At 40.7% G+C, this 27,954-nt stretch overlaps 1 protein-coding gene across 8 annotated transcripts in view; it reads left to right on the top strand.

Annotated features, from left to right (window-relative positions):
• cadpsb (Ca2+-dependent activator protein for secretion b) overlaps positions 1–27,954 on the top strand; it is a 63,261-nt gene that overhangs the window by 32,021 nt on the left and 3,286 nt on the right. The window contains exons 7-27 of one of the 8 annotated variants that reach the window (XM_029501207.1): positions 358–469; positions 1,457–1,596; positions 1,968–2,034; positions 2,425–2,533; positions 2,634–2,846; positions 8,531–8,667; positions 8,764–8,951; positions 9,721–9,822; positions 9,914–9,977; positions 10,092–10,215; positions 16,714–16,820; positions 18,839–18,847; positions 20,619–20,775; positions 20,880–21,021; positions 21,793–21,954; positions 23,180–23,335; positions 23,463–23,610; positions 23,723–23,797; positions 23,897–23,980; positions 24,372–24,404; positions 24,612–24,719. In XM_029501207.1, the coding sequence (XP_029357067.1) occupies positions 358–469; positions 1,457–1,596; positions 1,968–2,034; positions 2,425–2,533; positions 2,634–2,846; positions 8,531–8,667; positions 8,764–8,951; positions 9,721–9,822; positions 9,914–9,977; positions 10,092–10,215; positions 16,714–16,820; positions 18,839–18,847; positions 20,619–20,775; positions 20,880–21,021; positions 21,793–21,954; positions 23,180–23,335; positions 23,463–23,610; positions 23,723–23,797; positions 23,897–23,980; positions 24,372–24,404; positions 24,612–24,719 (2,437 nt within the window). Of the gene's footprint in view, positions 1–357; positions 470–1,456; positions 1,597–1,967; positions 2,035–2,424; positions 2,534–2,633; positions 2,847–8,530; positions 8,668–8,763; positions 8,952–9,720; positions 9,823–9,913; positions 9,978–10,091; positions 10,229–11,649; positions 11,719–16,708; positions 16,821–16,924; positions 16,944–18,838; positions 18,848–20,616; positions 20,776–20,879; positions 21,022–21,792; positions 21,955–23,179; positions 23,336–23,462; positions 23,611–23,722; positions 23,798–23,896; positions 23,981–24,371; positions 24,405–24,611; positions 24,720–27,954 lie in introns of all 8 variants that reach the window. The other 7 variants (XM_029501203.1, XM_029501206.1, XM_029501205.1 and 4 more) reach the window with 7 other exon arrangements.

Below are 27,954 nucleotides of genomic sequence, written 5' to 3'. Positions count from 1 at the left end.
AATATCTGCTGCTGCGTGCACATGTGTTTCCATTAACGCTGCATTGTCTCTCCAGTTGTACATACCAATCACCATGGTACTAACTGCCATTTCATAGCTCTATTAAGGTATCTAAGACGGGGATTATATTTGTGTGTTTGCTGTATTTTTGGCCTATTCAATGTAGTTTGTAGAATTTTTATACAAGTTGGAATATGCTGAGAATAAGAATGTGAATTTGACCTTTCAAGCATCAACTTTTACTATCAAACAAAGGAGTAGCAGTGATGGCTGCAGATGAAGTCAGCGTGGGGGAAGACTTACTACTACGCTGTCATGGAAGCAAACCTCTGGAGTGTTTTTTGTTGTGTCTTTCAGCTGGGGGACCCAGGGGGACTTCACCACCACACACCCTCTGCCTGCTGTCAAGGTGAAACTGTTTACAGAGAGCACAGGGGTGCTGGCGCTGGAGGACAAAGAACTGGGCAGGGTAACACCTTTTTCTTTTTGTGTTTGTTTTCTATTATCACTAACACAGAAATTCTCCAATCTCATCACACAGCCATGAAAGTCAGTATAAGAATGAAAATGAACGTACAAACACACACACAGTCATTCCTCGCCAGCACTGTGTTGTGGATTTTTAAGTATTGAATGTAAGTTCAGTGATCACCTAAGTTTATCTTTTACTACTTTAGATTTTAGTAAGTTAAACTGAGCCTCAAGGCCACTACTTCCAAACTGTTAATCCGAAATAACTATTAGATTTTTTTTTTCCGAGTTAAACACAAGGTCGGTTGTCAAAGTAGGAAGTACTTTTGCTTATCGAGACTTTTCTGTAGTCCCACTGAATTTTCATTTTTACTTGAGGATTTTAAAAATACTGCAGGACCAAACATTTCCCAGCAAACCTTTCACTTTTATTTCTTATGTTTAAACTTTCACATGCTGCTTGATTGATTCGACCTATGTGTGAATCCCTTCTCCTGCTGTACTTATCTCATAGGTACAGATGTAAGCTGTTTTAAGAAAGAACATATTTTTCCATTCATCAGAACGGATTAAAGTAAATGTGTAAGGTTACTGTGATCGTTGGTTAAGAGTGGTGATGATGCTGATTTGGGTTTGGGGTGACCTCTCTGTACATGTGACATGGTTCTTTGATCTCCCGCTGCAGCAGTGTTGGCAGGAAGGCAGGCTTCCTCAAAGCTCTTTAACTCAGCAAAGAGAGATTAGGCCTCCTCTTCGGGGAGACCAACCAAAAGCGCTGTTCTGTTTCTCCCCACCGACTCACGTTATTCATACAAATAATGTGAAACACAAACACGGAACGATCAGCAGGCCTTGAAAAAACACACACTGATCGGTGTTGCTTAATGTTGCACAGGACGAGATCAAAGATTTACCTCCTGGCTTATCAGCATTGATAATGAAGGTGTCTGACTTTTATGCTGCCCTTTTTTTCATTTGAGTGTAGGTTGTCCTCCACCCAACCCCAAACAGCCCCAAGCAATCAGAGCTCCATAAAATGACGGTGACCAAGGCTTGTCCCGATCAAGATCTCAGGATCAAACTGGCCATACGAATGGATAAACCACAGAACATGAAGCACTGCGGGTAAATGATTCATTCATTTCCTGTTTCTTTCCTATAGAATTCCAGCCCTCTCAGCTTCTTGGCCTCATTTCTTCCCATGTAACGTGGAAAAATACTGTGAAGGCCACTACTCCCCCTGGTGGACACTAGTTTGTATTTTTTATTTTATTAGAAGCTGCCAATTTTTTTTTTTTTTTTTTTTTTTTTTTTTGAAAGTACCATTAATCAAACTCCATTAATCTATCCTTCAGGCTATTCGTCCAAAGAATTTGGGTGAACTTTTCAAATTTCTGTCAGACATAATGAACCTTTTCTGTAGACCTGATTGATTCACTAATGTATGTTTATTATCACTGGCAGCCTGAAGTTCATCTTCTTCTGACTTTTGACAGGTATCTGTGGGCTTTTGGGAAGAATGTGTGGAAGCGCTGGAAGAAGCGTTTCTTTGTCCTTGTGCAGGTCGGTTTCCTTTGACACAAAACTGTGTTAAGCCAAACTGAAGACGTAGCGGACCTCTTAGCTGGGGTTTTTTCTGTTGCGGTTTTTAGCCCATTAGTTGGCTTTAAAGATTCCTTTAAACCTGATGAATCATAAAACTGAGTGCTCCTGGAGGATAAAAGGAATATTTGTACTTTCTGTCTGTACTGTTACGCAAGACTATTTTAGAACATAAGGTCAGTTTATATTTCACTCATGGGAAATAGAGAAATCAACAAGGCAGCTCTTCTTGAATAAAAAAAGACAAAAAAGGCTACTACTACGTTTTATTACTCAAGAATTACACAGAATTCAGTGTCCTAATGTTTTTCAGTGGCTGTCTGGAGTGAACATTAATTCTTTGCTTTATAGGTGAGTCAGTATACGTTTGCCATGTGTAGCTATAGAGAGAAAAAGTCAGAGCCACAGGAACTTCTCCAGCTGGATGGATATACTGTGGACTACAGTGACCCCCAGCCAGGTGAGACAGCACGCCGTCAGAACTACAGCTACGTCTTTTTTGTGAAAAAAACAAAGCAAAAACAAGTTGATCACTTCTCTTTGTCGTCTCTCTTTGTCAGGCTTGGATGGTGGCCGGGCATTTTTCAATGCAGTGAAAGAAGGCGACACTGTGATCTTTGCCAGTGATGATGAGCAGGACCGTATCCTGTGGGTCCAGGCCATGTACCGTGCCACTGGCCAGTCCCACAAGCCCGTCCCACCCACTCAGGTCCAGAAACTTAACTCCAAAGGGGGTGCCTCGGCCCAAATGGATGCCCCCATTTCTCAGTTCTGTAAGTAGCTCAATACACAACACGGTCACCTAAGCAGAAAGCAGTTTCCATCCACAAAGCAGTGAAAGCTCTAAGCCATAAATGTCTCACGCCATGCGCTCCACACTGCAGTCACAAAACGTGCTGGTAGAACTAACACACAAGCACGCACACACATGCCTTGATCTCTCACAGATCCCTCCAGCATCTGATGGACTTCCACTCATTGTCACCACTCCCGCAGTGTTTAAAGGTGCAATTCCATGCTATTCCATCAGTCTGTCCGCAAGGACCAGCCAAGTCAAAAAAAGACCGTCATACAGCAGCAGGGCATGTTGTGCAAACTTTGTTGAAAAGGCTAAATAGGTCACCATACATAGGGTTTGAACATTCAAGCCTGCTGGGGTTGAATCCAGGCTCACAGTGCCAGGGTCCTCTTTTCCCAGCCGTGGGCCTGTGTTAATCCAGTTGTAGCACTAGAGGGCAGCTGTGAAGGCAGCCGTGGCTCTGAGATTGTTACCTTGTAACTGAATGATGGCCAGGCCTGACATGTCAAAAGTTTTAACCAATCTGTCACTGTACTTGCACCTCTAAGCAGCCCACAGCTCAGGTAGCAAAATGAAGGTAAGGCTGTTACAGTAGTGTGGTAACTGTACCAACTTCGCTTGTAACCGTCTCCTGTGTCCCCCCTCATTAAAGAAGGGAATACGATATTTTTTGTAAGTATCACCACAAATTCTGCCAGCCACGCTTCTCTCCACACAATCGATATTATTTACAAGTTGGTTTTTGGCCTATTATTGTTATTACGTCAATTATTTCTTTCTCATTTGAGGCCAAAAGTTCAAACTACCATGTTTACTTATAACAACACTAGCCTTTCTAACGTGCATACTGCTTAACAAGCCACTATAATAGATCCTGCTATTCAGAACAAATCATATTTTTTGTGTGCATCTTTTGACTCAAGAGATGAAGAATACTTTTTTTTTTCTCAGAAGGAGGGTAGAAAAATAATTGGCATACAGTACAATCTAACAACATCAATAATAATAATAACAGCAATAAATCAATAAAAGCCCCAACTTTATACGAGAATGACTACATGAAATATATAAACTACATGATTTGGACCAGTTACTCAGAATCCTATCACATAAATTCTATGTTGTTTCTCCATTGGTTTCTTTGTCCAGTATGTGATCGTTCTTGTGGTTAGTTGACGCCTCTGATGCCAGCTGTTGCCATTCAAAGCCTCCTCACAGTGGCACAGACCTTCCTCCCATCCCCCCCCGCCCCCCCCGAAACATTGTGGCACACCACACGTACATGTTTCACCCCCTGGTGGTCTGAATGGCACTGGGACCATAACATACACAGGCCTCCTGACTCTGCTGCAGTGGACTGATGAAAACAAAAGGAGTCTCATGAAGGTCCTGATTGATCCTTACGCCCTTTAAATAGTTCTTCTTTTCTTGTGAGTATATCACGTCCATTGTGGGTCTCAATCTCAATAGAAGTAAACCCTGATGACGACTGATCACTACGGTAACTCCAAAAACACAGAAGATGTTGTACTTTGGATTTCACATGATTTGTTTGCATGGACTTGTTTTCAGAGGAATTTTTCATCTATGTATAGGAAAATTTGATGTATGGAGGCTTAATGCCTGAAACTTGTAAAGGTGAGAATGCTTTTGGAATAGAAATGGAAATAGACTTAACGATAGATAGACTAAATCCAAAGGTATTTCAAGCATCATTTTTTAAACATGGCTGAAGCTTCTTTTGCAGAGACTAATAAAAATCAAAATTGTTATATGCTTATCACACTTTTTAACTTTTTATTTATTCACCGTTTGACTTTTAATTATTAATCTTTTTGGGCCTTTGTCTTCCACAGTATCTTAATGGCAGAAAACATCCCAGTTTTTTATCCTAGTGTGCCAAGATAACAGGACTAAACATGACCACTTCAGATGGAGCGGAGTGCTCCTTTAAAGCAGGTCAACAATTGAAATCACTAAATTTATGGCTACCTTTTGCACTCACAGTGCATCCACTGTCTTTACTTTAAGCCTTCCAGGACCTTCATAGACTCTTTCCTTTTAAAAAAGACACAGGCATTTCTTTTGCACATAAAAAGTTACAGCTGGAACTTACTTCATTGTGTATGTGTATGTGTTTGCCAATGTCCCTTTTAAAAGTGAGCCCTCTGTTTGATCTGCAGTTAGCCTGACTGACAGTACTTAACGTGTCGCTCTCAACTCCTTAAGTACTTGTCCAGAATCCAGAACAAATAAACTGCAGCGGAGTGATGAGGATTGTAAAATCTCTCTTCCTCTTGCTGTCTCTTTTTTTCTCTCTTTCTCTCTCTCTCTCATTTTCTTTCTCTGTCTCTCTCTCTCTCTCTCTCTCTCTCTCTGTCTGTCCCCCCTGTCTTTCTCTAATATGCCTCAGCATCCGTTGTGAAGTTCACTTATCCTCACATGTACCCACACACCACCGCCCACAAACTCTCATGTTGGTATAGGTTGTTGTTTTTCAGTTGTGTTTTCTTCTTCATGCTTTGCCTGTACCCTTCTTGAGTAATGCAGCTGCTAGGTCAGGGTCTTTCGTGATTGCTCTCCTCCAGCCTTGTTGCTAGTCTTTATGTTATTCTGGTTTGTCCCTTCTTACCCTGCTGTCTTCTAGCTGGACTCAAGGGTAAGTGCTTCCCTGTAGCCGGCACAGCTCAGATAATCCCCGCTGATTATCTGACAAATGCAACGTTCTTTCTCTCTTCTCTCCCTCTTCTCCTTTTTCACGTCTCGCTTCATGTCTTAGATATTAGTTGATATTTTTTATTTTTGTTGAAATTTTTTTTGACAACCTCTATTTGAGGATCAGAGTATAAGCATCCATTCGTGCCAGTATAGGATGCATGTATTTATAAGAACATATTATTTGACTCAGTAATGGTTTAGGTTGATATTAAAGTTGTAACTGCATAATTGCCTTCTCTTTTTATTCATATTGGTGATGGGACCCCTCACAGTAAAGCAATGCGATAGTAAAATGTAAAATCTTGTTAGAAAAGCAAATAATGTTTTTATGTTCTGAGAAAGATCTTTTTTATTTAAATAAAAAAATTCCGATGCTGAAAAGCAACATTATTTTTGTGTGTGAGTGATGAAGGCAGTCTGGTATGTTTTGTATTAAATTCTGAATATATCTGTATGCAGTGCATGTGTGAGAGAAATAAGTTTTGACTCTTCCTAAACATTGATCATGCTTTACTTCAGAGGGCTCAATTGCTTTAGCTCTTATTCTTTGAACTTTTCTCTATGTGAGTTGGCAAATATGTAAGCGGAGTATTCTGAATGCCCAAGAAAAGGAGTAGTTATTGCCGCCCCTTCTTCAGCTAAAATACTCCGGTCCCCCCTCCCCCTCCCTTCCTTCCTCCTACAGTAGATGGGCTTGTAGATAGAGGATAGACCGGTGTTACACCTCCAGAAGGGAGAGATCTCATTTTGATTTCTTTGGATTGCCTTTTGTTTTGCCTGAATAGGAGAACACCTGTGTCATGTGTCCATACTTTTGTACAAATACAGGAGTTTTCATTCATTTCCCCCATCTCCCAGAGAATGATACAGTTTTGCCTCTGTCGGCTTCATGCTATTTACCCATGTACTTGCACCAAATTGTATTGCTACCCTATTAGAGTTCTCTGGTAGTGGTATGCCTGTTAGTGTGCTCCGTAGAGATCATGAATTACACTGCAACATACTCAAGTATTGTCAACTTGCAAATGCGTAGAGAAAAAAAAAAAGAAAAGGAATGCCAAAACAAGGAAAAAAAAAAAATGCAAATTTGGGTCTGCAGATGTGCATGACATTTAAAAGCTCAATGAACAGTCACAATGTTCTCTAGCATGTGATAATTTCCAAATGTATGCAAAAGTACCCTCTATTCATGCTGGTAATTGGGTCGTTTTTATTCATGGTTGAACTAATTATCAAGGCGTTATTGTGAGTTATGATAATGTTAATGTAGCAGTGAGTGCATTCTGGACTTCAACTCCATTTCCTCCCATAATCCAACAAAAGGAGATAAAGCCCACTCACTGTGTGTCACAGTCAAACCCCAGGCACCTTCTGTTCACTCTTTGGATGTTTTCTCACTCTCTCAACACTCCTCCACAACATCACTTCCTGTGTAACCTCGCCCCCCAAGTGAATCTTCCTGTTGTGGTCATCCGTTTCCTCCAACACCTGTCTGGCCACCGTCTTTGTGGTCTCACCCACCAAACGCTCTTTCATCCTGTCCTGCACCATCTCTGATCCAGCACTGGCCTTACCTGTACAGCCATCAACTATCTTTGGTCATTGTTTCTAGACTTTGTTTGTCAACTGCTCTTTTACATTACGACTTACTGTACCTGTCTTGTCTGTCTACCCTGAACAACCTCTGTTCCCATCGTCCGCATTTTACTTGTTGTCTCACAGGTTATCCTTCTCAGATTGGAGTAAAAAAATAACATTTCCTGAGGTGCTACCCTCTGTAGGTTCCTTCCCCCCCCCCCGCCTTCTTTCTCACTGACCTGGGGGATGACAGATGTGTTCTGTTTGAGATTAGGCCTCCACTTCCCACCCTCAGCCCCAAATCACCGTCACTCATGTCAATGTCTCATAGACATGACACCTGTCTCTCACACAGAGGACATGAGGTCCACCTCCTATCTATTTTCAGTATTGTTTGTCCCCATGATTTCATCTCTTACAGATTTGTTGTTTACAGAGCGAGAAATTAAGGTCTGGTTAGTTAGCTCATAGATGTTATCTGTTTATGTAAATGGATTTTTAAAACAAATGTGAAAAAAAAAGAGAAACAAAACCAAACTGTTTATTCCGGCAGTCTTTTCATCACCCATATTTAGGGAGTTTCATCAAAGCTTTCATTATATTTATACACAATTTGATGTTTCTAGTGTTCTTTCTTAATTGAATTTCACAGAGCAGGATTAGTGTTTTCAAAATCTGAACATCCTCTTGGTTCAGAGAAGGTTAATGGCAAAAGTTATGAAGCAAGACAAACATTACAAACAAGACAGAGCTTCATTTTCCAGAACTGTAACTGGAGAGAATTATGCAAATCTCCAGTCCATAACTTTTTTTTTTTTATAACTTAGCTTTTTTTCTTGAATTAGCCCTTGATATTAAAGCAATAAAGTGTATTCAAAGGAATTACACTTTTGCCATGTTTGTGCCTTTTTCACTAGCACACATCTGAAGATTTGTCAGGACCTGAGTGACGTTCAACAATCGCGAATGGCAGAATCTATTGAGTACATTGATCAGAATGAATTTGATACTATCCAGCAGCACTTTTTCATATATGCTTCAGATATTTAAAAAGTATTTCCCTTTTAAAACATCAGGAAACGGGATATATGTCAAGATTCATGCATGCACATACAGAAGAAACACTTGTGCTTAGATTCAGATGAATAGAATCTCATTCACTAATATATAAAAACTCTTTACGCTGTCTGACACAATGCAAGTTGACAATGTAAGCTGTAAGTGTTTATAATTTGCCCTTAGAAGTAGCCCCAAAAAAACCCTGATTTTTCTGTGTTGTGCTGAAAATGTGCGTTTGCTAGTGCCTTACTGATGTCCTCTCCTCTGAATCGTGTGCTTTTCCCTGTGCTGTTGGCTGGATAGACGCTGACAGAGCTCAGAAACATGGCATGGATGAGTTTATCTCCGCTAACCCCTGTAGCTTTGACCACGCTTCGCTTTTTGAGATGGTGCAGCGGCTCACGTTGGATCACAGGCTCAATGACACCTTCTGCTGCCTGGTGAGTACCCCCCCCCCCCCAAATGCACCAACGACAGGGGGCCGCTGTCAGCAGCTGATGCACTAATGCAATCCCTGTCTGTGTTTGTGTTTACAGGGATGGTTCAGCCCGGGCCAGGTGTTTGTCCTGGATGAGTATTGTGCCAGGAACGGGGTCCGAGGTTGTCACAGACATCTGTGTTACCTGCGCGATCTGTTGGAAAGAGCAGAAAGTGGGGCTATCATTGACCCCACTCTTCTCCACTACAGCTTCGCTTTCTGTGCTTCCCATGTCCATGGGAACAGGTGTGCCCTAATCCCTTCTTTCAAAATGTTTCCACTTTGTAAGAACCTAAAGGAACTAAATCTGAAAGCACACGAAGGTCGCGTGACAGTAAAACTTAAAAACTACAGAAAATGTATACCTCTCATTTATCATCCAGAGCAGACAGGCACACTGAACCTCCATCTGTTTGTCGTCCATTGTTGTGATTTTATGTTGTTGTTTTTCTGTTATTATTTCTCTGTTTATTTCTGCAGCATTTTGTGTTTTTAATCAATTTTATATCTCTATATATTTCCTTGTTTTCTACCATTTTTCTTTGTTTTCTTTTTTCTTTTCTCTCTGTCCTTTGTTGCCACAGTCTCTTACTGTCCATATTATTCATCCTCCCATGCGTCCGTTAAAGTCAGAGAGGGCAGCAGTTACTGGGGGCCTCTAGGCTATGAGGTCCTTGTCTCCCCAAAGACCCCACAAAATCCAGATCCTCGCACTGCCTCAAAACGAGTACGCATATTCAAGTTTAGAAAGAGAAAGGATTCCAATATAAATCTCTCTCAAGAGGAAAAAAGGTGAGACACTGTCAATTATTCGTATGTGTGACACAAATGAAACTCAAGAAAAAGATCTCACACTATTTTCAGACAGTTGTTGGATAGCCGATAGCTTACAGACAGTGTGCTTTTTCTTCTTTCTTTTTGTTGTTGCTCCTGTTGGACTCAGATCAGAGGTTGCATAAGTTGAATATCTGCAGGGTTTCAGTTGGGTTAAAGTGTGTGGGTGTGATCCTCATAGGCCAGACGGGCTCAGCACAGTGAAAGTGGATGAGAAGGAGCGATTTGAGGACATCAAGGAGCGGTTGCGTGTGATATTGGAAAACCAGATTGTAAATTTCAGGTGATTGCCAACTCACCAACTGCATATTATGTCAACCTGCAAAATTTGACGTCTGCCAGTCTACATTTTCTATCTACATCTTATCTTGTAGATATTGTTTCCCATTTGGTCGTCCAGAGGGTGCACTGAAGGCCACTTTATCTTTACTGGAGAGGGTTTGTAAAGAATAAATGATAATAATAATAATAATAATAAAAAACTCTGTTCCCCATGGAAGGACAACTGTAATAAAAGCAGTTTGCATGATTCCTCTTTAATGTGCCTTGCAGGTACTGATGAAGGACATAGTGACACCAGTCCCACAGGAAGAAGTTAAAGGCGTTATCCGCAAGTGTTTGGAGCAGGCCGCCCAACTCAACTACCAGCGGATTAAGGATTACGCAAAAATTGAAGGTAACAAGAAAACTCACAACCCGTCATTTAACTGAATACAATGAAATCTGAAGTGAATGTCTTAGTGATTGTGTGCTTTACAAAAAGATCCACAAAACAACAACTGTCGATGTGTGAAATGCATTCACATTGTGCAGTTTCACATGGAAATGTTGCGTCAGTGATTGTGTGAGAAAGGAAACAAGAAAAAAAAAAGCTTTTTTATATATAAAAAAAATAAATAAATAAAATGCACACATCTACCAGAATATAATTTTTCCTTCTCCAGCATGAGATTGTGTTTGTCATTGGCTTTATTTATGTATTTACATATGGAGAATTCTTTTGCTATATTGTATATTTGTGTCCATACTGTATCTCAAATGATCTGTGGCAGTTTGTTGGACACTTTTTTGTCTCAGTCCAATAACTCTCTCCTTTGTTTCAGGCCTGCTTTAGCTCTGTGCTGTTTCTGTAGGTCAAGTTGGGTTGGTTTTATTTTTGTAGAGTGTGAGTAAAAATGCATTCAAATCCAAAGCCCTGAAAATCTGTCGATGTGCTGATCTCTCATTGTGCCTTAACTGTTGAAGCTGTGCAGTATCTTGGCCTCTCACATTTTGGTAGTTGGGGTGTGAGTTTAGTTGGACTGAACGGTCGGACGATGTTGATGCACACTCCCCTTCTCCTGTAATTTTATGCCAGCTTTTACTCCTCTGGTTCCTTCACCTGATGCTACCTGCCCCCCCTTAACGCTCCCCAACCTTCAAATACTAGCAACCCCACTGTCACCTCTGACTGAAGTACTTACTGAAGGCCACTATCCTCCACTCCCTGTCCCTTCCTCACTTCCTTCCTTCCTTTTCTTCCTCTGCTTTTTTTTCCTTCCTCGCTCTCAGTTCTTGGCTTTGTCACATTATCGCATCATTGGACTATTTTTACTATGCGATATGTGGCTTTAACCAAAGGAAGGCTGGGATTCAACAATCACAAACCAGCATCAGACCCCTGCATGTGCTTTGAGAGAGAACCATGTGGCCTTTCTTTATTGGCATGGATTACGTATCAGAAATAACATCAACAACAAGGCATTTAAATAATGTCTTGTTCTCTGTTGCTCTGTCTTTTCTTCCAGTATGTTCATTAAATGCATTGGACGCTACACATTCACATGGAGAACTCTGATGTTGTTTATGCTTTGAAAAAAAAAATTGCCCAGGGTGCTAAAGATACTAAGGCTTTAAACCTTACTATCTTTGCCTGCAATGTCAATTCACTTTCCACTGTCCTTGTGAGATGCCTGCTTCAAAACAAAACCAAATATTTGACTTTGTTATGGGGCCTCCCGCCCAGCAAAGTATGGTTTTCACCTGGACAGCCCTCTTCCCATCAGCCTGTGAATTTTAGCCTTCCCGCCTCTGACCCCAGCCTCTTGCATGACCCGATCCTTTTTTATAGGGAAAAAGAGGGAAATGTATGAGCACCCTGTCTTCTGCTTGGCGTCTCAAGTGATGGATTTAACCATCCGTGAGTACCTTCATCATCCTCTCCCCAGTACACCCCCCCCTTCTCATTCACCTCACCCCCCCCCTCTGCCTCTCCTCTTTCTCCAGAGATGTTGCTCCTGTCACGCTTGTTTTTATCTGTGCCTTTTGTCTGTGAGAGTGAGTGGGGAGCGCACCAGTCGAGAGATCTGAGCAGTACCACACTGAATCAGTCGGGGTCCTTTTTTTAGTCCCATCTGTTCGTGATGGACATGAATGAGCAGTCTGGTCTGTAAGCTTCTTTCTTTTGGTTGGATGCCTATTCCTTTGAATTGAATGCATTTTTACATTGCTTACATTGTTATCTCCTCCAGTCATTTGGTCTGATCATGTGTCAATGGTGTGCTGTACCAAACAGGTAGGCTTTTCTTTCACTGTCACACAAGAGATAGTGAAGGAGCATCTGTCGACAGAGCTATTGTATGGGGAGGAAAAGTTAGGGTGTCTGGATTGAACAGCTCCTGTTTGTGTTTTTAATTTCTTTTCAAATCAGTCCAAGTCACTCAGCGTGTCTTTGGGTCTATTCCACACAGCAGGTTTAGTGAAAACACAGTGTCGCCCCCCTGAGATTAGGGAAATGCTGGGTTTTCTGTTCCGGATACTAACATCACTTCAATGCTGAGTTAGTTGCCACAGTAACTAACTTGATGAAGCTGATTTCTCACAGCAGCTTTTTTTCTGCCAACCTCAAGCTTCTGTCTATCTCCGCCCCATCCTGCTGGGATTTAGGAAGCTTCAAACTTCTGGGCCATTTTGTCGATCACAGTTTAGGCGAGCTCATGATGTCTTGTGCTGAGGATGTTTATTGAAGCAGAGGAAACATTGATACAAGCTGGTCTGTGTGATTCCACCTTAATTCTAACCAGAAGAGCCCCTATCCTCCCAAACCCACACTTCATCATATCTCATTCATGGCTGTGCAGGGTACAAGGTATTCTGACAGAACTCTCACTCTGATTTGGGATAAATTAACATTTTAGAAAACTTCATCACAATAATACAGCACGCCATTTCATCTTTAAATTATCAAAAGACGGATCAGGAGGGATACATTTAAAGAAGCTTACAGTGCAAGAAAATGAACAGATTTTGATACAGCTTTGTGATCTCTATCTTCAAATATTTCATCTATCTTTCTAAACAAAATGAGAAATTCAGTCCACTTCTGCGCTCAAACTTCTCCTAATATATATTCATCACTGTGAAAGACAAAAAAGTGTAATTTAACAGTCCTGTCATAGCTACCATATCCGTGATTTGATGTGATTTGATGATGTTGTGCATTTGAGTGAACACTTGAAGATTTGAAATCTGGACTAAATGTAAGCCAGTTTATATTTGGGTTCGTGAATATAAGCTGCATTTAGACTGAAATTGTTTAGGCTGTATTTTGGTTACTCTACATAAATTTAAGCCACATTAAATATAGGTGGATTTTACTGATCAAGTTCTTTTCATTTTAAAATAGAGATTCCGAAAATTCAGGCTTTAACCTTGATAGGCATAAAATCACGAAGCTGTTCCTGGGTCGCAATCACAGATATATTGTGAGCTACAGAGGTAATTATGTGTAGTGAGCATCTGGCTGATCAGTTTCCTCCAAATTTTCATGTTCTGCTGCAGTAGAACTTGCCCCCACTAGGTTACAGCTGAATGAATACACTTTACACATTTCAGCATCATTTCATTAAACAAATAGTAAGTATAAAATAGCAAATAGTAAAATTAATGGATCCAAGAGGCTGAGTAAATATTGTGGTCCAGTGGGCTGCACTAGTTAAATGCTTTGAACTTGCTGTTGTGTTTCAAGGCAACGTTTTCTTCAAAGCAAACTCATTAATCTTTTTGGATGAGAAAAAGAGGTTCTGCTGTTTATTTAGTGAACATATTCAGAGTTCGGCTAACTTTGCTCATCTATTCTGGAACTGAAAACTCGCAGCTTCTCACTCAGAACACAGTGTTTGAGTCTGAGTTTGTTAAACCTGCTTTCTGGATGAGAACCCTGTCTATGATCCTGGCAGCTGTTTGTGTGTCCTTCCTGTTTGCGACAGTTGAAGCTTGTGTCTGTTTGTTAATAGACATCTTATCACTGTTTTGATTTCTAATTTTCCACAGGGTAATGTTTCAGTGTCTCTGTTTTTTATTCTGTGTTTGTGACATCTGTCTGTTGCCTAGAAACCTCCGTCCCTGGAGCTGAAAACCTCCCAGCAGATTCTTTGAAAGGGTCACATGGTGATGAATAACAACTCTGAGCTTCCCCCCCTGTATCGTGACAGTAATCCTAGGACCGTGCTAATGCTCAACATCTCCTCTTTATCTTTTCTCTCCTTTTTTTCTCGCTGAAGTTGAGAAAGGTCAAAAGGATCAAAAGGATCCAGGTGAACTCATGTTTAGCTTGTGGTTTAGCCACAGCGCACACAAACACGCACATTCACACAGCCCTTAACCACTCACAGCCCTTTGCACGCATAGATATTCTCCATAGGTTCACAAAATAATGCATGTCTGCACAGAATTTACCTGCAGAACAGTATTTACTGCTAATATACACAATTATTCAAGTTCTAAAGTGTCTTCCCTGTTTCAAGCATCCCTTTATATAGGATTAATGCAGTGGATATTGTATTACTTTATGTGCCAGATATATAAAAAACAACAACTTTGCTTTCATTTTGTTCATATTTGATCCAACATTTAATCCTCTTGTGGTGGCTGTCATGTCAAATTTATCAAATCTATTAATTAAGAATATAGAGTAATACAATCTCTTACTCACAGAATACATTTTTACCTAAATGTTGAATTAAAATCTAAAAAGAATTACATAAGATACATATTAGACATAAGCAACAAATTCCTTTTAACCTCATCAGTAAACACAACACAAACATTTGACCTAAAATCGTATTTTCGTCAAGTGTATACATACATGCATTATCTTAATGTCATGTATTACTTCACATCATTGTGCAATTAAGCACTAATTCTCATTTGCGATCCTTAAAGAGCACGTTTTTACCATATTGAAAAACAAACAAAATAACAAATCTTCCTTTGGTGCTGTGCAGTCATCCAGATAGTCTTTTTTTTTCCACTTCATCTAAAATTTTACTTTAACGTCCCTGAGATGAAACTCGTGTTGAAACCCAGAACACACGTAGACATAAAAAAGTTCATCTTGAAAAGTTTCATTCAACATAAAAATCCAGGGCACACACATCCAACCAACCGTACTGTTTGCAGCTGGTTGCCGACATCTGCTTGTTTGTCTCTACCTGAAACAATGCAGGTGAACTGGAGCTATGTGCATGGCTGAGCCCCACCAGGGAAATGATAAAGATTTGTTCAGCTTGTTTGCATTGTGTTTATTGTCATTATGGTGAAAAGGCTCTTTATTCCACAGTAGTGAAACACAATGAATATTGGTTTCACTTGAACTGCCATGATGGACATAATCCGTCCTGTTTCTGCAGTACCGTAATGTTTCCCAGGGAACCTCAAAGACGTGCCGTGCTGCCTCTCCTAGACCAAAACCCAGAGACACGGTTTCAGAGAGCTCTCTCTTACAGGATGTCATGACCACAGGAAATATAGCTCACGTTATAGAAATCCATGTGATCCATCCATTAGTGTTGATCGAATGTCCCTGAAGACAATGGCTGAAGTATTACCTCAGCTCAGTAAAGATCTCAGATTTCCCCTGATGCTAAGCTTTAGATGAGAATTGAAAGAATAATCTGAAGTGGCAGATGTAGATTTCTTAAATTGTTTACACAGCGCAGAAATTTATGAGGAGACTCAGGAAAAAGGCCGACCTAATTACTTCTCCTACCTTGTAGAAAAAGTGTGAAAACATTAAAACCAAAACAGTCAGAAGTGCAGCCTTTATTAAGATCGCTACTGTCTTATGTAGATTTATGTATTTATGTGCTTTTGATTTCAGATTTGTTTATCCACATATCATTTCATGTAGTTCTGCTGTTTGGATATTTCCATTTCATGACATTTAAGTGTCTTATCAGATCATTGTGTCAGCAAAGGGAAAAGCAGGTGATTTGGAGCTTTTGCAAATGATAAACAGCTGCTGATAAGTGAAGGCAGAAACCGTTTTAGTGCACAAAACCGTAGTTGATGGCAGATAGAAAACGGAATCACACTGTAAAAATATTCATCAAAACATTGATTCTTGCACTCAGTTGATCAGTAACTGATTTATTGCTTGAAGAAGACTTCTTAGCATCTTAGGAACCAAACACCTTTGGCATTATGCTGAAAGGAGGCTAAATCTACAGCCTTCTTCACGCAAGTAGTCAAAAGTCAATAGATTCTGTAAAATGAAATCCATTAAAATTCTTAAATACATAAATTGCTTGTACGTGTATTGCGATTACTTGAAAAAGTGACTCGAAATGAACTTTGAGTAAATATGGATATGTTTGTTTTTAAACACGCACTAATATTGATTGATTTTTTTGTTGATTTTATCAATTGGACTCTGTAATCACACAAGTTTGCTATCTATTATATAAATATTATATTTGGATATGATTTGATTGAATCACGTTTACAGTGTGTGTTCAGTGACAGACTTATGACCATGCCATGCAACAGCTCCTCACACAGATGACTTATTCAGTACCACTTCACAAAATGCATGCTTTCAACACCACACTGCACTTCCATGTCAACGTCACTATTCTTGCGCCTGATACTCTTTCAACATAAACCTGATTATCCTACAAACACATCACTTCTGTTGCTTTATGTCATGCAGCTCAAAATGCATGTAAATGAGAACACGCTTTAGTTGTTCAGGGGTACGATACATAAAAATCACAGTGTAACTACTGTGCTTATACTATTATCAAACAGTCAGAGATATAGACAGGAGAAATCTTCTGAATAGTCATAAAAATCGCCCTGGAATCCTCTGTGCTTGACTAACCACTCATCCCTCACCCTCATCCTTTTGTCTCAGAGAACGTAGGCCGCTTAGTCACACCTGCCAAAAAGCTGGAGGAAACAATTCGCCTGGCGGAGTTAGTCATAGAGGTCCTCCAGCAGAACCAGGAACACCATGCGGAGGTGAGTGAGAACCCTCTCCTCCTCTCCTCCTCAAAACACTCTCCCTCTATGCTCTCCCTCTTATCTCACTCCGCCCCACAGAAGGGAGTTAGTCTTATCATCAGCCCTCTATAAATAAAGCTGCTTTCATCTATGGGTAACTAAAAGAAAAAAAAAAAAAACCTTCACAGATTAATTTCATTTAGGAAAGCTCTAATTGGTGTCTTCAATGGACCATGGCTATATGGAATCAGAGCACTATGTTTGAGCGGAGGCTGCAAATTAGAGAGAAAATGATATAATGTGTGCACTTCATTCCCCGCATCACAGTTCAATGCCCTGCTGTAAAATTATTACGCTAATATTAATTCAGTCCGATATAAACAAGTCAGGAAGGCAAATAGGATGCAAATCGGAAGTAGAGGCCAGTGCATCTTCCTGATGATTTCTGCAGGCTCAGTGTTTCACTTTTGCCACAGTAAGAAGATTAAATAGAAGGAGCTGGGAGGAGAACTCAAATATTTTACTTATGTCAGAGTCCAAAATCCACAATGTAAAAACACACAGTCTGCAACCATTAGAAACGAGTACAGAGCTGTTAGCAGCAAACTTAAAAATATAAAAAGTAATATTCTATATAATGATACTGTAAATGTTAATGCAGTGAGAGAAACAAAACTCCGAGATGATTAATGAGGTGGTAAAGAAAAAACGAATAAAGTTTAGATCTGAAAAAAAAAAAGAAAACATGAAATGCAAGTGATTTTTTTTTCCAGGAAAAAATGCTGATTTTGGCCTCTGGAGGCTGAAGTGTACCACTACGCAAATACAGATTCTTACATGATTCTTTCTGGGTCATTTTTCATTTCTCTATGCGCTATAAACATATGGTACACATTCTGATTTTTTTAAGTGCTGCTCTGCTAGGAACCCTTTAGGTGAGCTATTATAAGAGGTGTATTGTTAAGGATAGAACTTTTTTCACAGATGGGGAAAAAATTGTATTTGCTTGGATCAAGATTTCACTTGTCTTTCATGACTTCCAAACTTAGGTTAAACTTTTCTGGTTCTTCAAGTAGAACCATAAACATTTTATTTTACGGAAGTAATTAGAGTCCTAAGAGTCCAAAAAGATGAGAAAATAATTTTGCTTTCATATTTGAATTACTAACAAATTATCCAAGTGGAATAAAAGGTGAAATAGTACCCTCCAAAATGTTTTTGAATAGAAATGTAAATTTTCTCTTATAACATATAAACATGTAAAGGTAAAAAAAATCTCCAAACTGTACTTAGGTTAAAGCAGTCACTTACTTTCCACCGTGGAAAATGCCTTTGCTTTTCTCCTACTTACTATTATAAACTCTGAGCTTTGGAAAACATGATGCACATGTTTAGTTGTGTAGATCTGAAGGTGATCCAATGTGATCTTAGAAAAATGCGGATAAAGCAGATTTATTGTATCTCTCTGAATATGCTTGACAGGCGGCAGTCACAAGTTCTGGAGATCAATCGGTACAGTATTTTTATTTCTTTTTCCTCTTCAGTTCCCATCATGACCCCCCTCTTTGGCATGTGCGCCTCTATGGCAAGAGGCACCTTTTTAGGCAGCGAATGAACTCATAGGCACTGTAGCAGTGGGTGGGTTTGTAGGCATAGAAGTGAGAGCAAACTTGTTTAAAAATTCAAAGGCACTGTAGCTTGCGCAACATAATTGTGATCATAAAGCATGTTCATTGGGCCATAAAGAGGTTTCCTTTCTCTCCAAGCATGCTGAACCAGTAAATTTCCCAAAGTATGCTCCATGTGAACCTTTGAAGTTTGATCCACCATAAACATTTGTTTCCCCCTCCATCCAACGATTAATTTCACAGTCCGCACTTGTTCAAGCATTACCTCCCCCAGCTTCTTCTCTTCCATCCCTCTCTGCTGTCTATTCTTAGTTGATAAATCCTCTGAAGAAATGCCTTAAAATACATTACTGTTCTGTACATCTTCCTGTGTCCTCACTGTCATATGATTGGTGACTGTCCAAGCAGGGAAAAGAGGTATGTAGTCAAGTTGAATGAGAAACTCCTATAATGCTCCGTGCATGTCCAGTAGATCATACCCCGTCTCCTCACCCCCACCCCCACCCCCAACCCCCCAGCATCAGTGCACTCCCTGAGGTTTGGTCCCTTAACACAGTTGCATTGATGCAGCACCTTAAGCCTGTCTGACTGAACGCAGTGTCTGTCTTGGACCTCTCAAGGTCCCATATGTGACCCTTTACCACCATCAAAGGTCGAAGGACTCTCCGCATAGTGACCTTCCAGCACTCCCCCCCCCCCCCTCACCTGTCAGAGACTTTTACGCCCCCTCTCCCCTCTTTTTAACCCTCCTTGTCCGTAATAAGAGTCTCTCCTTGAATGTGATGGAGAAGATGTTTGTTTGCTTCCTGTTTATAAATGCTAGAGCTGTCAAGCTTTTTAACATTTTGGGAGTGGGCAGGTAAGTTAACAGGTAAGTGAGGTTCTGCTGCCGTTTCGGTGGTTAAGCCAGAAGGGATGAAAACTGACCAAAAAAACCAAAAAACTAAACCAAACAAACAAACAACAACAACAACAACAACAAAAAAAGTGAAAGAAAGCATGCAGCGTAATTTGGAAAGATTAAGCTTTTATTGAACTTGGCGACTTGTTAGCCTGAATGATAAGCAAATAAGCCAAGCCAAGACTGCCAGCAAAGCAACTACTGTACTTCTGCTGTCAAAGGCCGAGGAAGTCCCGACGGTGCTCGAAACAGCCTGCTGAAACTCAGAGACGCACTTTACTAATTGGAACAGACGGACTCCAACACAAGAGATGCTGTGTGCTGCAGTCTGTGGTGGCCTAGTGGAGGATGTGCATGAGTCACATTCACATCTAGTGAGATATGGATTTGTTAGCGATGTGAATGGTGGAGCCCCTCGTCTCTTAGCTTAAGAGAAAAGCATGGAGGGAGAACCACATTTGCATGAGAAAAGCACCTTTCTTAAATCTATAGTTACTGTCATGAAAATAACAATGCAACAAACACGCAACCGCTGCTGTGTGATTTTTCTGCTACGTATAAACTGGATTTATAATCAATCCTGGCTTTAAGCCCAGAAGAAACAAAACAAAACAAAACAAAAAAACACTGTCAGAGTACGTGGTGGGAAACACACAGACACACACACACACTCACAAACACAAATGGTGCAGATAGGTGTGAAGGTGTGTTTTCTTCCAGTGAAACTATTTTTGGAAGGAGATACTCCAAAATTTCAGGATCTGTATAAAACACAACTAGTTATTTCACAATACTAGACAACAAATGACATCTAACGCCCACTTTCAGAAAGAGTCTGACATTGAAGAAATAGGCTTATTCCCTCCGACTCTTGCAAAGAGGTTATGATGATTAGCTTAGCATAAAGTGGCGATTGAGACTGTTGGAAGTTGCTGTGACATCAGAATTTGAGCTTCAGGCGTTTGTCATTTCAGAGCCAGAGCAGGTGCTTCCCTATTTACAGTCTTCATGCTAAGCTAAGCTAACTGGCTACTGTTTCTAGCTTCAAAGTTCACAGACTAACATGAGAATGTTATCTGGCCTCGCATCTTCCTCTTTGCGAGGGATCAAATAAGCCCATTTCCCAACATATACAGAGTGCACAGCAGTGCTGGAGTATTCCTTCCTCAGGACCAATCAGCTCCAGTTGTGTGCGTTAGCTCCTCCTTCCTCCCTCCCCGTGCCCGCGTATTGCTTTGACAGGAGACCTTGTTAACCTGCGTCCGTCCCCTCCTGCTGTGTCTCCAGGCGTTTGCGTGGTGGACAGACCTCATGGTGGAGCACGCTGAAAACTTCCTGGCCCTCTACGCTATCGACATGGATGCTGCTCTGGAGATCCAGTCCCCTGAGAGCTGGGACAGCTTCCCTCTCTTCCAGTTGCTCAACGACTTCCTCCGGACGGACTGTAAGCCTCTGTGCTCGTTCCTCATCTGCTCTATAGGTGCTTTGCGTATTTTTGTGTATAAGCGAAACCACTGATGTCTTTCTGTCACTTCCTTCTTTGCACAGATCATCTGTGCAATGGAAAGTTCCACAAACACCTTCAGGATCTCTATGCTCCTCTGGTGGTTAGATATGTGGATCTGATGGAGTCCTCCATCGCACAGTCAATTCACAAGGGCTTTGATCGAGAGTCCTGGGAGCCTGTAAAGTAAGGAGCCTCTGTGTTTATATCTACGCAATAGGATGGTTGGAGGTGCAAGGCTTTTATTTCAGATGACAGACTGACTACGTGGAGACTGAGAAATCTGTGAGAGCAGCTGTAATGTTTACGCAGGCTTCCTGCAGGGCTCACCTGATCAAAGTGTGGGCTGAATAACCTATTTTTTCTGCTCATCAAATAGGTTACTTATTTGGAGGACAGTCTGACTAATGCGTGTATCTGACACATTGGGAACAGGGGAACAACGAGTATTTCAAATATTATTTCTCTTGTTTTCTTTTGTGAACTAAACTTCATAACATGTGCTTTGAAATGTCGCCGCCGAATCCAAAGGCCTCCAGTCTGTTTTGTTTATCTGTTTGTTATGTGATTTATTTGTCGTGGCTTCCACACTTTTACGTTGGCATCTTTTTCATGTAAAGATTATATATTAGATGTATTAAGGTAATGAAATGTAGTTTTCTCTTGATCTCTATTTGTGTTTATTCTCGTCATTACGTTGCTTCACTGTCACTGCATTTTAAAACTGTATATGTGTTCATGCTGAGTCCAGCCCCCGTTATTCTGTAGGTCTTCTCACATAATGTGTGTCTTTGACGATGACTGTTGGTCTTTGTTTATGCGTGCTGTACTGTACATACCTGTCTTCTCCTGATTTCAGATTTTCTGTTCCTTTTATGATGAGTGTCACATGGCTTTCTGCGGCTCCCACACCACTGTTATGGATTCTTTTTTTCTTTTTGTCTGTCTTTTCTGCAGGAGTTTAACAAGTAATCTGCCCAATGTGAATCTACCAAATGTGAACCTCCAAATTCCCAAAGTACCAAATCTGCCAGTGCCAGTAGCAGGACTGTCAGTTAACCTTCCACAAATGCCTAGCTTTTCTACCCCGTCATGGATGGCTGCTATATATGACTCTGAGTGTGTATTCAACTAGTTCACTTTAGAAACTGATAAGCAAGCAGAGACTGCCTTGGTATGAAGATGACCTCAGATAAAGACTTTGAAAAAAACGAATATGCAGAAAAATGCAGTCTGTGTGGCTCGAACTAAAAGGAAAACATTATAAATGAAGTCCAAGGAAGAAACTGTGAATTTTACCATCAATTGTCTCCAGAGTGAATACTGTTCATGTTCATGCCAAGGGTACTCTGAGAGGTGTTAGAGTAGATTCTGGGTTCTGCTTCCTTAAATGAGAGGCTGAAATACTCTCATTTGTCTCAACATGCATGCTGTTGAGCTGAGGTGTGGAGATACAGGCCAAAACTAAAAAATAAACATATTACTCTGAGGCTATGTGGGGATTTACTGTATAGTTAGAAAAAAACAGTATGTCCCATTTGAAAACATGAAGATATGACGTATCTCCTTTGAGTTGTTGTCGACAGACGTTTGCTTTAGTACACTGTTCATGACTGTAGGGTCGTCTCTGACCTTGGCAACCTGCTAGTAGTCTGACTGGAAGAGTAAAGAGTGGCTTGGATCGGAGCTGATAATATGGACAGGTTTGGCCTCAGGTGTCCAGACCTGTGCCTCTCTGTCTTATCACCCTCCCAACAGAGTCCACATCTTTTCCACATTGCTCTCCCAATCAGCTGTACTCAGGATGCCCAACAAAGGTCTGCATGGTTTGTTTGGTAGTTCTTCCAGGGGCCCCACCAGCCTGGGGAAATGGACGTTGAGAGAGGGCCTGTGATGGCACAAATCAATTTGGATACGTTTCTTTTCACCGAAACAGGCTTGGGGCAATAAAAACACGCCCTCCCTCACTTCTCCATTCCCTCTTTTGTCTTGACACAGTGTTGATTAGCTCTTGTATCTGCAGTGACTTTACCTGCATGTGGCCACCAAACATCCCGATCAATAACCATACTCTGCACCATGGTTATTGATTTGTTACAGTAAACCCTGCCCACTCCCTTTCCCCCCATACACTGACTGTCCCCAAACACCTGAGCCATGAGGAAGGTATGAACAGACCTGTCAGTATATGGTCGGAGTGAAGCTGGACTGTGTTTAGGTGTAGAGGAACAGCATGTTCCTCTGCGCCTGCCACATCACCCCCTCTCCCACCCCTCCCACCTTTTTCACACCATCTCTCCAGCAGTGACCTTTGTCGTCTTACCTGTGTGTGTGTTTTTGGCAGTAATGGCTCTGGGACATCAGAAGATCTCTTCTGGAAGCTGGATGCCCTCCAGACTTTCATCAGGGACCTGCACTGGCCTGAGGAGGAGTTTGCCAAACACCTCGAGAGCCGCATCAAGCTCATGTCAAGCAACATGATCGAGAACTGCGTCAAGCGGTGAGTTTGTTTGTTTCTGTGGATGGAGGGATTGACAGAAATGGAAATACTTTATGGCAGCGCCTGAGTGGATAGTCTACTGCATTTTTAAGTTGTCATCTGGAAATGTATTTTATTTGGTTTACAGCACCAGGATGGCATTTGAGTCCAAGCTGGCAAAGAGCAGCAAGACCACAGATTTCCGCATTTCTCCAACATTATGCACCATGTTCAATGTGATGGTGGATGCCAAGGACCAATCAGCTAAATTGTGCGCTATGGAGATGGGCCAAGAGGTAAAAACTTCGGAGTGGAACAGCGACTGAATATTAAAAATTACAATAAATTAGATTTATATCCGCTAGCATGAAATTAGTATAAAAATGCTGCCATATCTTTTTTTTCCAGAAACAGTTCCACTCCCAAATAGATGATCTTATCGAGGAAAGTGTGAGGGACATGATTCAGCTTCTGGTTGCAAAGGTACATCTGGACATCTCTTTAGAAATCTCTCAGTGGAGCAGAAAAGGTGGACACAACAGAGGTGTGACTGGAAACTGTGGCCTTTCCTTTGTTTCACAGTTTGTGGCCATTCTGGAGGGCGTTTTGGCTAAAATCTCCAGATACGATGAAGGCACCCTCTTCTCCTCATTCCTCTCATTCACGGTAAGATGAAGCTTCTTCTTTTCACTCAGTAAATTAAGGTTGCCTGTATACACTTTTTTTTATGTTGACCAAGATGCCAGTACAGAACTAAAGCACAGACTACTGGCTTTGAATGATTCCTCAGATTTATGCTGGTTTTTTTTTTTTTAGATTGTTTATTATATTTTATTTAGAAAAAACTTGAGTATCAGCATTTGGAGGGAAAAAAAACATCTTTACATCTTTCCTCTTTTGTACTATTTTGGAACCAAAATTCATTGACGTCACGTTGACACCAATATCAAAAGTTTTTCATCCAGTGATGTTGGTTTACATCTAATTCTAATAATACAGCTGACAATTTCTTATATAAACTATTTGCATTTGTTTGATCATTTTGTTCTCATTTCAGGTGAAAGCTGCCTCAAAATATGTGGATGTACCTGTAAGTTTAATAATAGCCTTCCACTCTGTTTGCTTATGAGCTTGTGTGCACTTCACAGTTAAATTAAGCTGAACAAAATGCATTGAATCTTAATGGAGCTCTCTGTTTTATTTTTCTGTCTACTTGGATCAAGGTCATTTCTGATCCAGCCAGCGTTTGGTTATTCACTCCCTAATGGCTAACTATGTTCTGTTTTCCGTTTTCCAGAAGCCTGGCATGGATGTGGCTGATGGCTATGTGACCTTTGTGCGCCACTCTCAGGATATACTTCGTGATAAGGTCAATGAGGAGGTGTATATAGAAAGGTTATTTGATGTAAGTAAGATGCCGTCTCCTCCTCTCAAGAAGGGAGGGACCTTCCACAATGTGGCAAAACAACAGGGCAGGGAGGGATAAGTCCCATTTTGTGACCAGGACTTATATATTTTAGCCTGGCTGAAGAGGCTTCTCTGATCCTCTACCCTTCTTAACCTTTCTCTTTCTTCCTGTCTCTCTTCTCTCTGAATCTTAGCTGCTGCCCTCTGCATTCTGGTGTGCATTGCCACAGAGCTTTTGGGCCTTTGTGTGTTAAAAAAAAAAAGGAAACTTTTATTTACAAAGAGTCCATAAAAGCATCCTCAAAAGGATTATCTGAGGCAGTGCTCTCTGGAAAGAATGGAAATATCCACAGTGGTCATCTTTCAGCACACAAACTTATATTTGTAACTAACTGCTGTGCTCAGATACTTTCCAAACAAACATGTCAGCCTCCTGAAAGAGTGACACTCAGCCCACTTGGTCCAGTCCACAGGGGGGCACCCATGCAGTTTTTCTACGTGAATTGAAAATGCTGGGTGTAAGATGCACTGCTGGATGGGCCATGGAGACGCAATGATGTCAAACTCGGATGCTGGCATGTCGTAGACCCTTGGTCCGTTAGAGCCGTGGTTTCCAGCCTGGGGGTCAAGATTTACCCCAAGAAAAATCTGAGAGGTAATCTGAAATTGTTTACAGAGCAGGGTTCACAAAACTAAACCAAGTTGTGATGTCTTCTTAAAATCCCTCTGAGGCAGCTTGTTGCACCAGTTTCAGGATGGCATCAGCAGCACCCATATAACCATTTAAGTCCATATTTAAACTACTCTTTAACCAAGTCAACCATAAAGGAAAGGAGCGAGATTTTTACCTCTTTTATCTATTAGATGAAATGGGACAGAAAGCCATTTGCGTAGCAGTTACAGAAATTAAGCCGACAGAGCGTTTAATTAAAAAGGGAAAAGTAATTTTGTGTGATTTATATGTAAACTATCTCACAAAGGACAACTGAATTTTGTCTTTACCTTGTTAATCAACCAGGAGTGCTGCCAATAATTATTTCATTATTGATTAAAAAGGCAGTTGTTGTTTTCATTAGTTAATCATTGGGTCAGTCATTAGGAATATAATTAAAATATCTATTGTTTTTTTTTTTTTCCTAACAACAACCCAAATCCCAAACACATTCAGTTTATATTGATGTCAGACAGAGAAAAAAATATCAGCAAAATGACATAAAATGTAAGTTCTTTTATGAACATGGCTATACTCACGATTGTGGTTTTATATATCAACTGGAGCTACATAAATATCTCCTATCAGGCACCAGACGTCAGCATAACATGAGAAGGATGATAGATTTTGGTTGATGTCAAAGACAGCACCGGCTAATTGCCATTGTGACATTTAGCAGAGAGCAGATTTTGCTTATGACTAAAATGCCTTTATGGTATTAGTCAACATGGCTTGTGACATTTAGAGGTCGTTGGCTTTTGGCCACTTAACAACACAAATTAAGACCAGTCAGCCATTGTCATTATTTCTGTTTCAAATTGATGTTGGCGTTAGACATTGTCCTGATATTGAATTAAGGTCACCAGATGTAACAACTCACATCCAATCAAACACAGAAGTCTAATGAGGCTGGCGGCCAACGTGCCTGTCAGCTCAGCATTAACCTTGCTGCTGGTAAGAAAACCTCAACATGGAATGAATATATAATTATATAAATTTATATTATAATTATATATAATATAAAAATAATCCGATGAATGCAGCTTATAGACGACTGTCTGTCTCTGTTCCTGGTACCTGTCACTGCACCGAGTGAAGCTGTCAGCGTCATCAATACTGTAGAAGATATAGTCAAAGTAATGCAAAAAAGACTTTACCTCTTCATCCATTACTCTCTCTGGTGACTCATACCATCTTGCTGTGGATGTATAGTAACTCTATCCTGAATAAGCAAAATTTCTTGGTGCAATTTAAGTTTTCGTTTTATAAAGCACAATGACAATAAAAAGGATCCAAGGAGAAGAGGAAATCTCCAGGAAGTGGTGCAGTTAAAGCTTTAAAAGTGAAGCATCCCTCTGAATTAACTTCTATAGAGAAAAACACCATGGAGTTGGCTGTTTAAGGTCTCAGGCCCAAAAGGTTGGGAACCACTGTGTTAAAGGGTGAAGAGAGCACTGTCTTCAGAGAGCATAATCCTAACAGGATACATTGGCAGTGATGTGTCCTCCATGTGTGATTTGAACGACACATAATGCTGTGATGTGTGCTTCATGTCATTCAAGAGACTATTTGTATGGACCTGTGTCCTCACAGCTGCGTGATGGCTTTGTCTGCTGGACACACTTTGTGAGGAAGTGAGGTGAAGTTTTTATATCTGACAGACACTCAGAAAGCCTCCCTTTGGTTTTCTATTTTTGTGTCGGCTGTAGGAGCAAGAGTCTTGTGCCAGATAAAAACAATTTATTTGTTCTTTTTTTCTTTTTTATTTCTTCTTGTTGTGGGTTGGGAGTGAGGAGTGATGCTGTTGTGAAGTGGGTCTGCTTTTGTCTTTGAGGTCCACACTGGCTCCCCTGTCTCCTTCTGTGTTGTCAGTATTTCTAATGTGGACTCCCCCAACCCGTCACCCCCCCATGTGTCCTCTGTGTGGCCCCAAAGTTGCACTGAAATCCTACTCAGCACTGTCATGTTAAATGAAATATTCCTCCAGCTGTTAATGTTTCAGTTTTAGTTTCAGTTCAATTCGAAGATGTCAATGTTATTTTCTTTCCTTTTAACGCATTTCCATCAATCCATCCATCCATCCAGCAATTTGCATGCATGTGGAAAATATTTCTAGATGTTGCATAGGCTCTACTTTATCTCTCTTTCTTCCGCTAATTTATTTCAATCCTTTTTATCTCCTCCTCTTTTCTGATTAACGCCATCCCTGCTGCCTCCTCTCTTCCAAAAAAAAAAAAAGAAAAAAGAAAAAGTGGCACTTATCTCTAGTGTTGCATTGCGTTGTTTTATCACATTATGTTGGTTGGCATGATTTTGGAGTCAAATAATCTTCCTGTGTACATCTTCTAGCATGACCCTCCTCCTCAGAGTTCTGCCTCATTTGCACATAGAGCAGTTCTTCCTTAGCACGTACTCTTCCACCCACCCACGAGGTCTGCATGCACTGCACGCTCAACTCGCTCAACTCGCTCAACTCGACTGTGAAGTGGACAGGCATCTGCATATCGGACTGAAAGTCTTT

The sequence above is a fragment of the Echeneis naucrates genome, chromosome 5, assembly GCF_900963305.1.
Source record: "Echeneis naucrates chromosome 5, fEcheNa1.1, whole genome shotgun sequence".
NCBI classification, from domain to species: domain Eukaryota; kingdom Metazoa; phylum Chordata; class Actinopteri; order Carangiformes; family Echeneidae; genus Echeneis; species Echeneis naucrates.
This window is presented reverse-complemented; position numbering and strand designations above follow the sequence as displayed.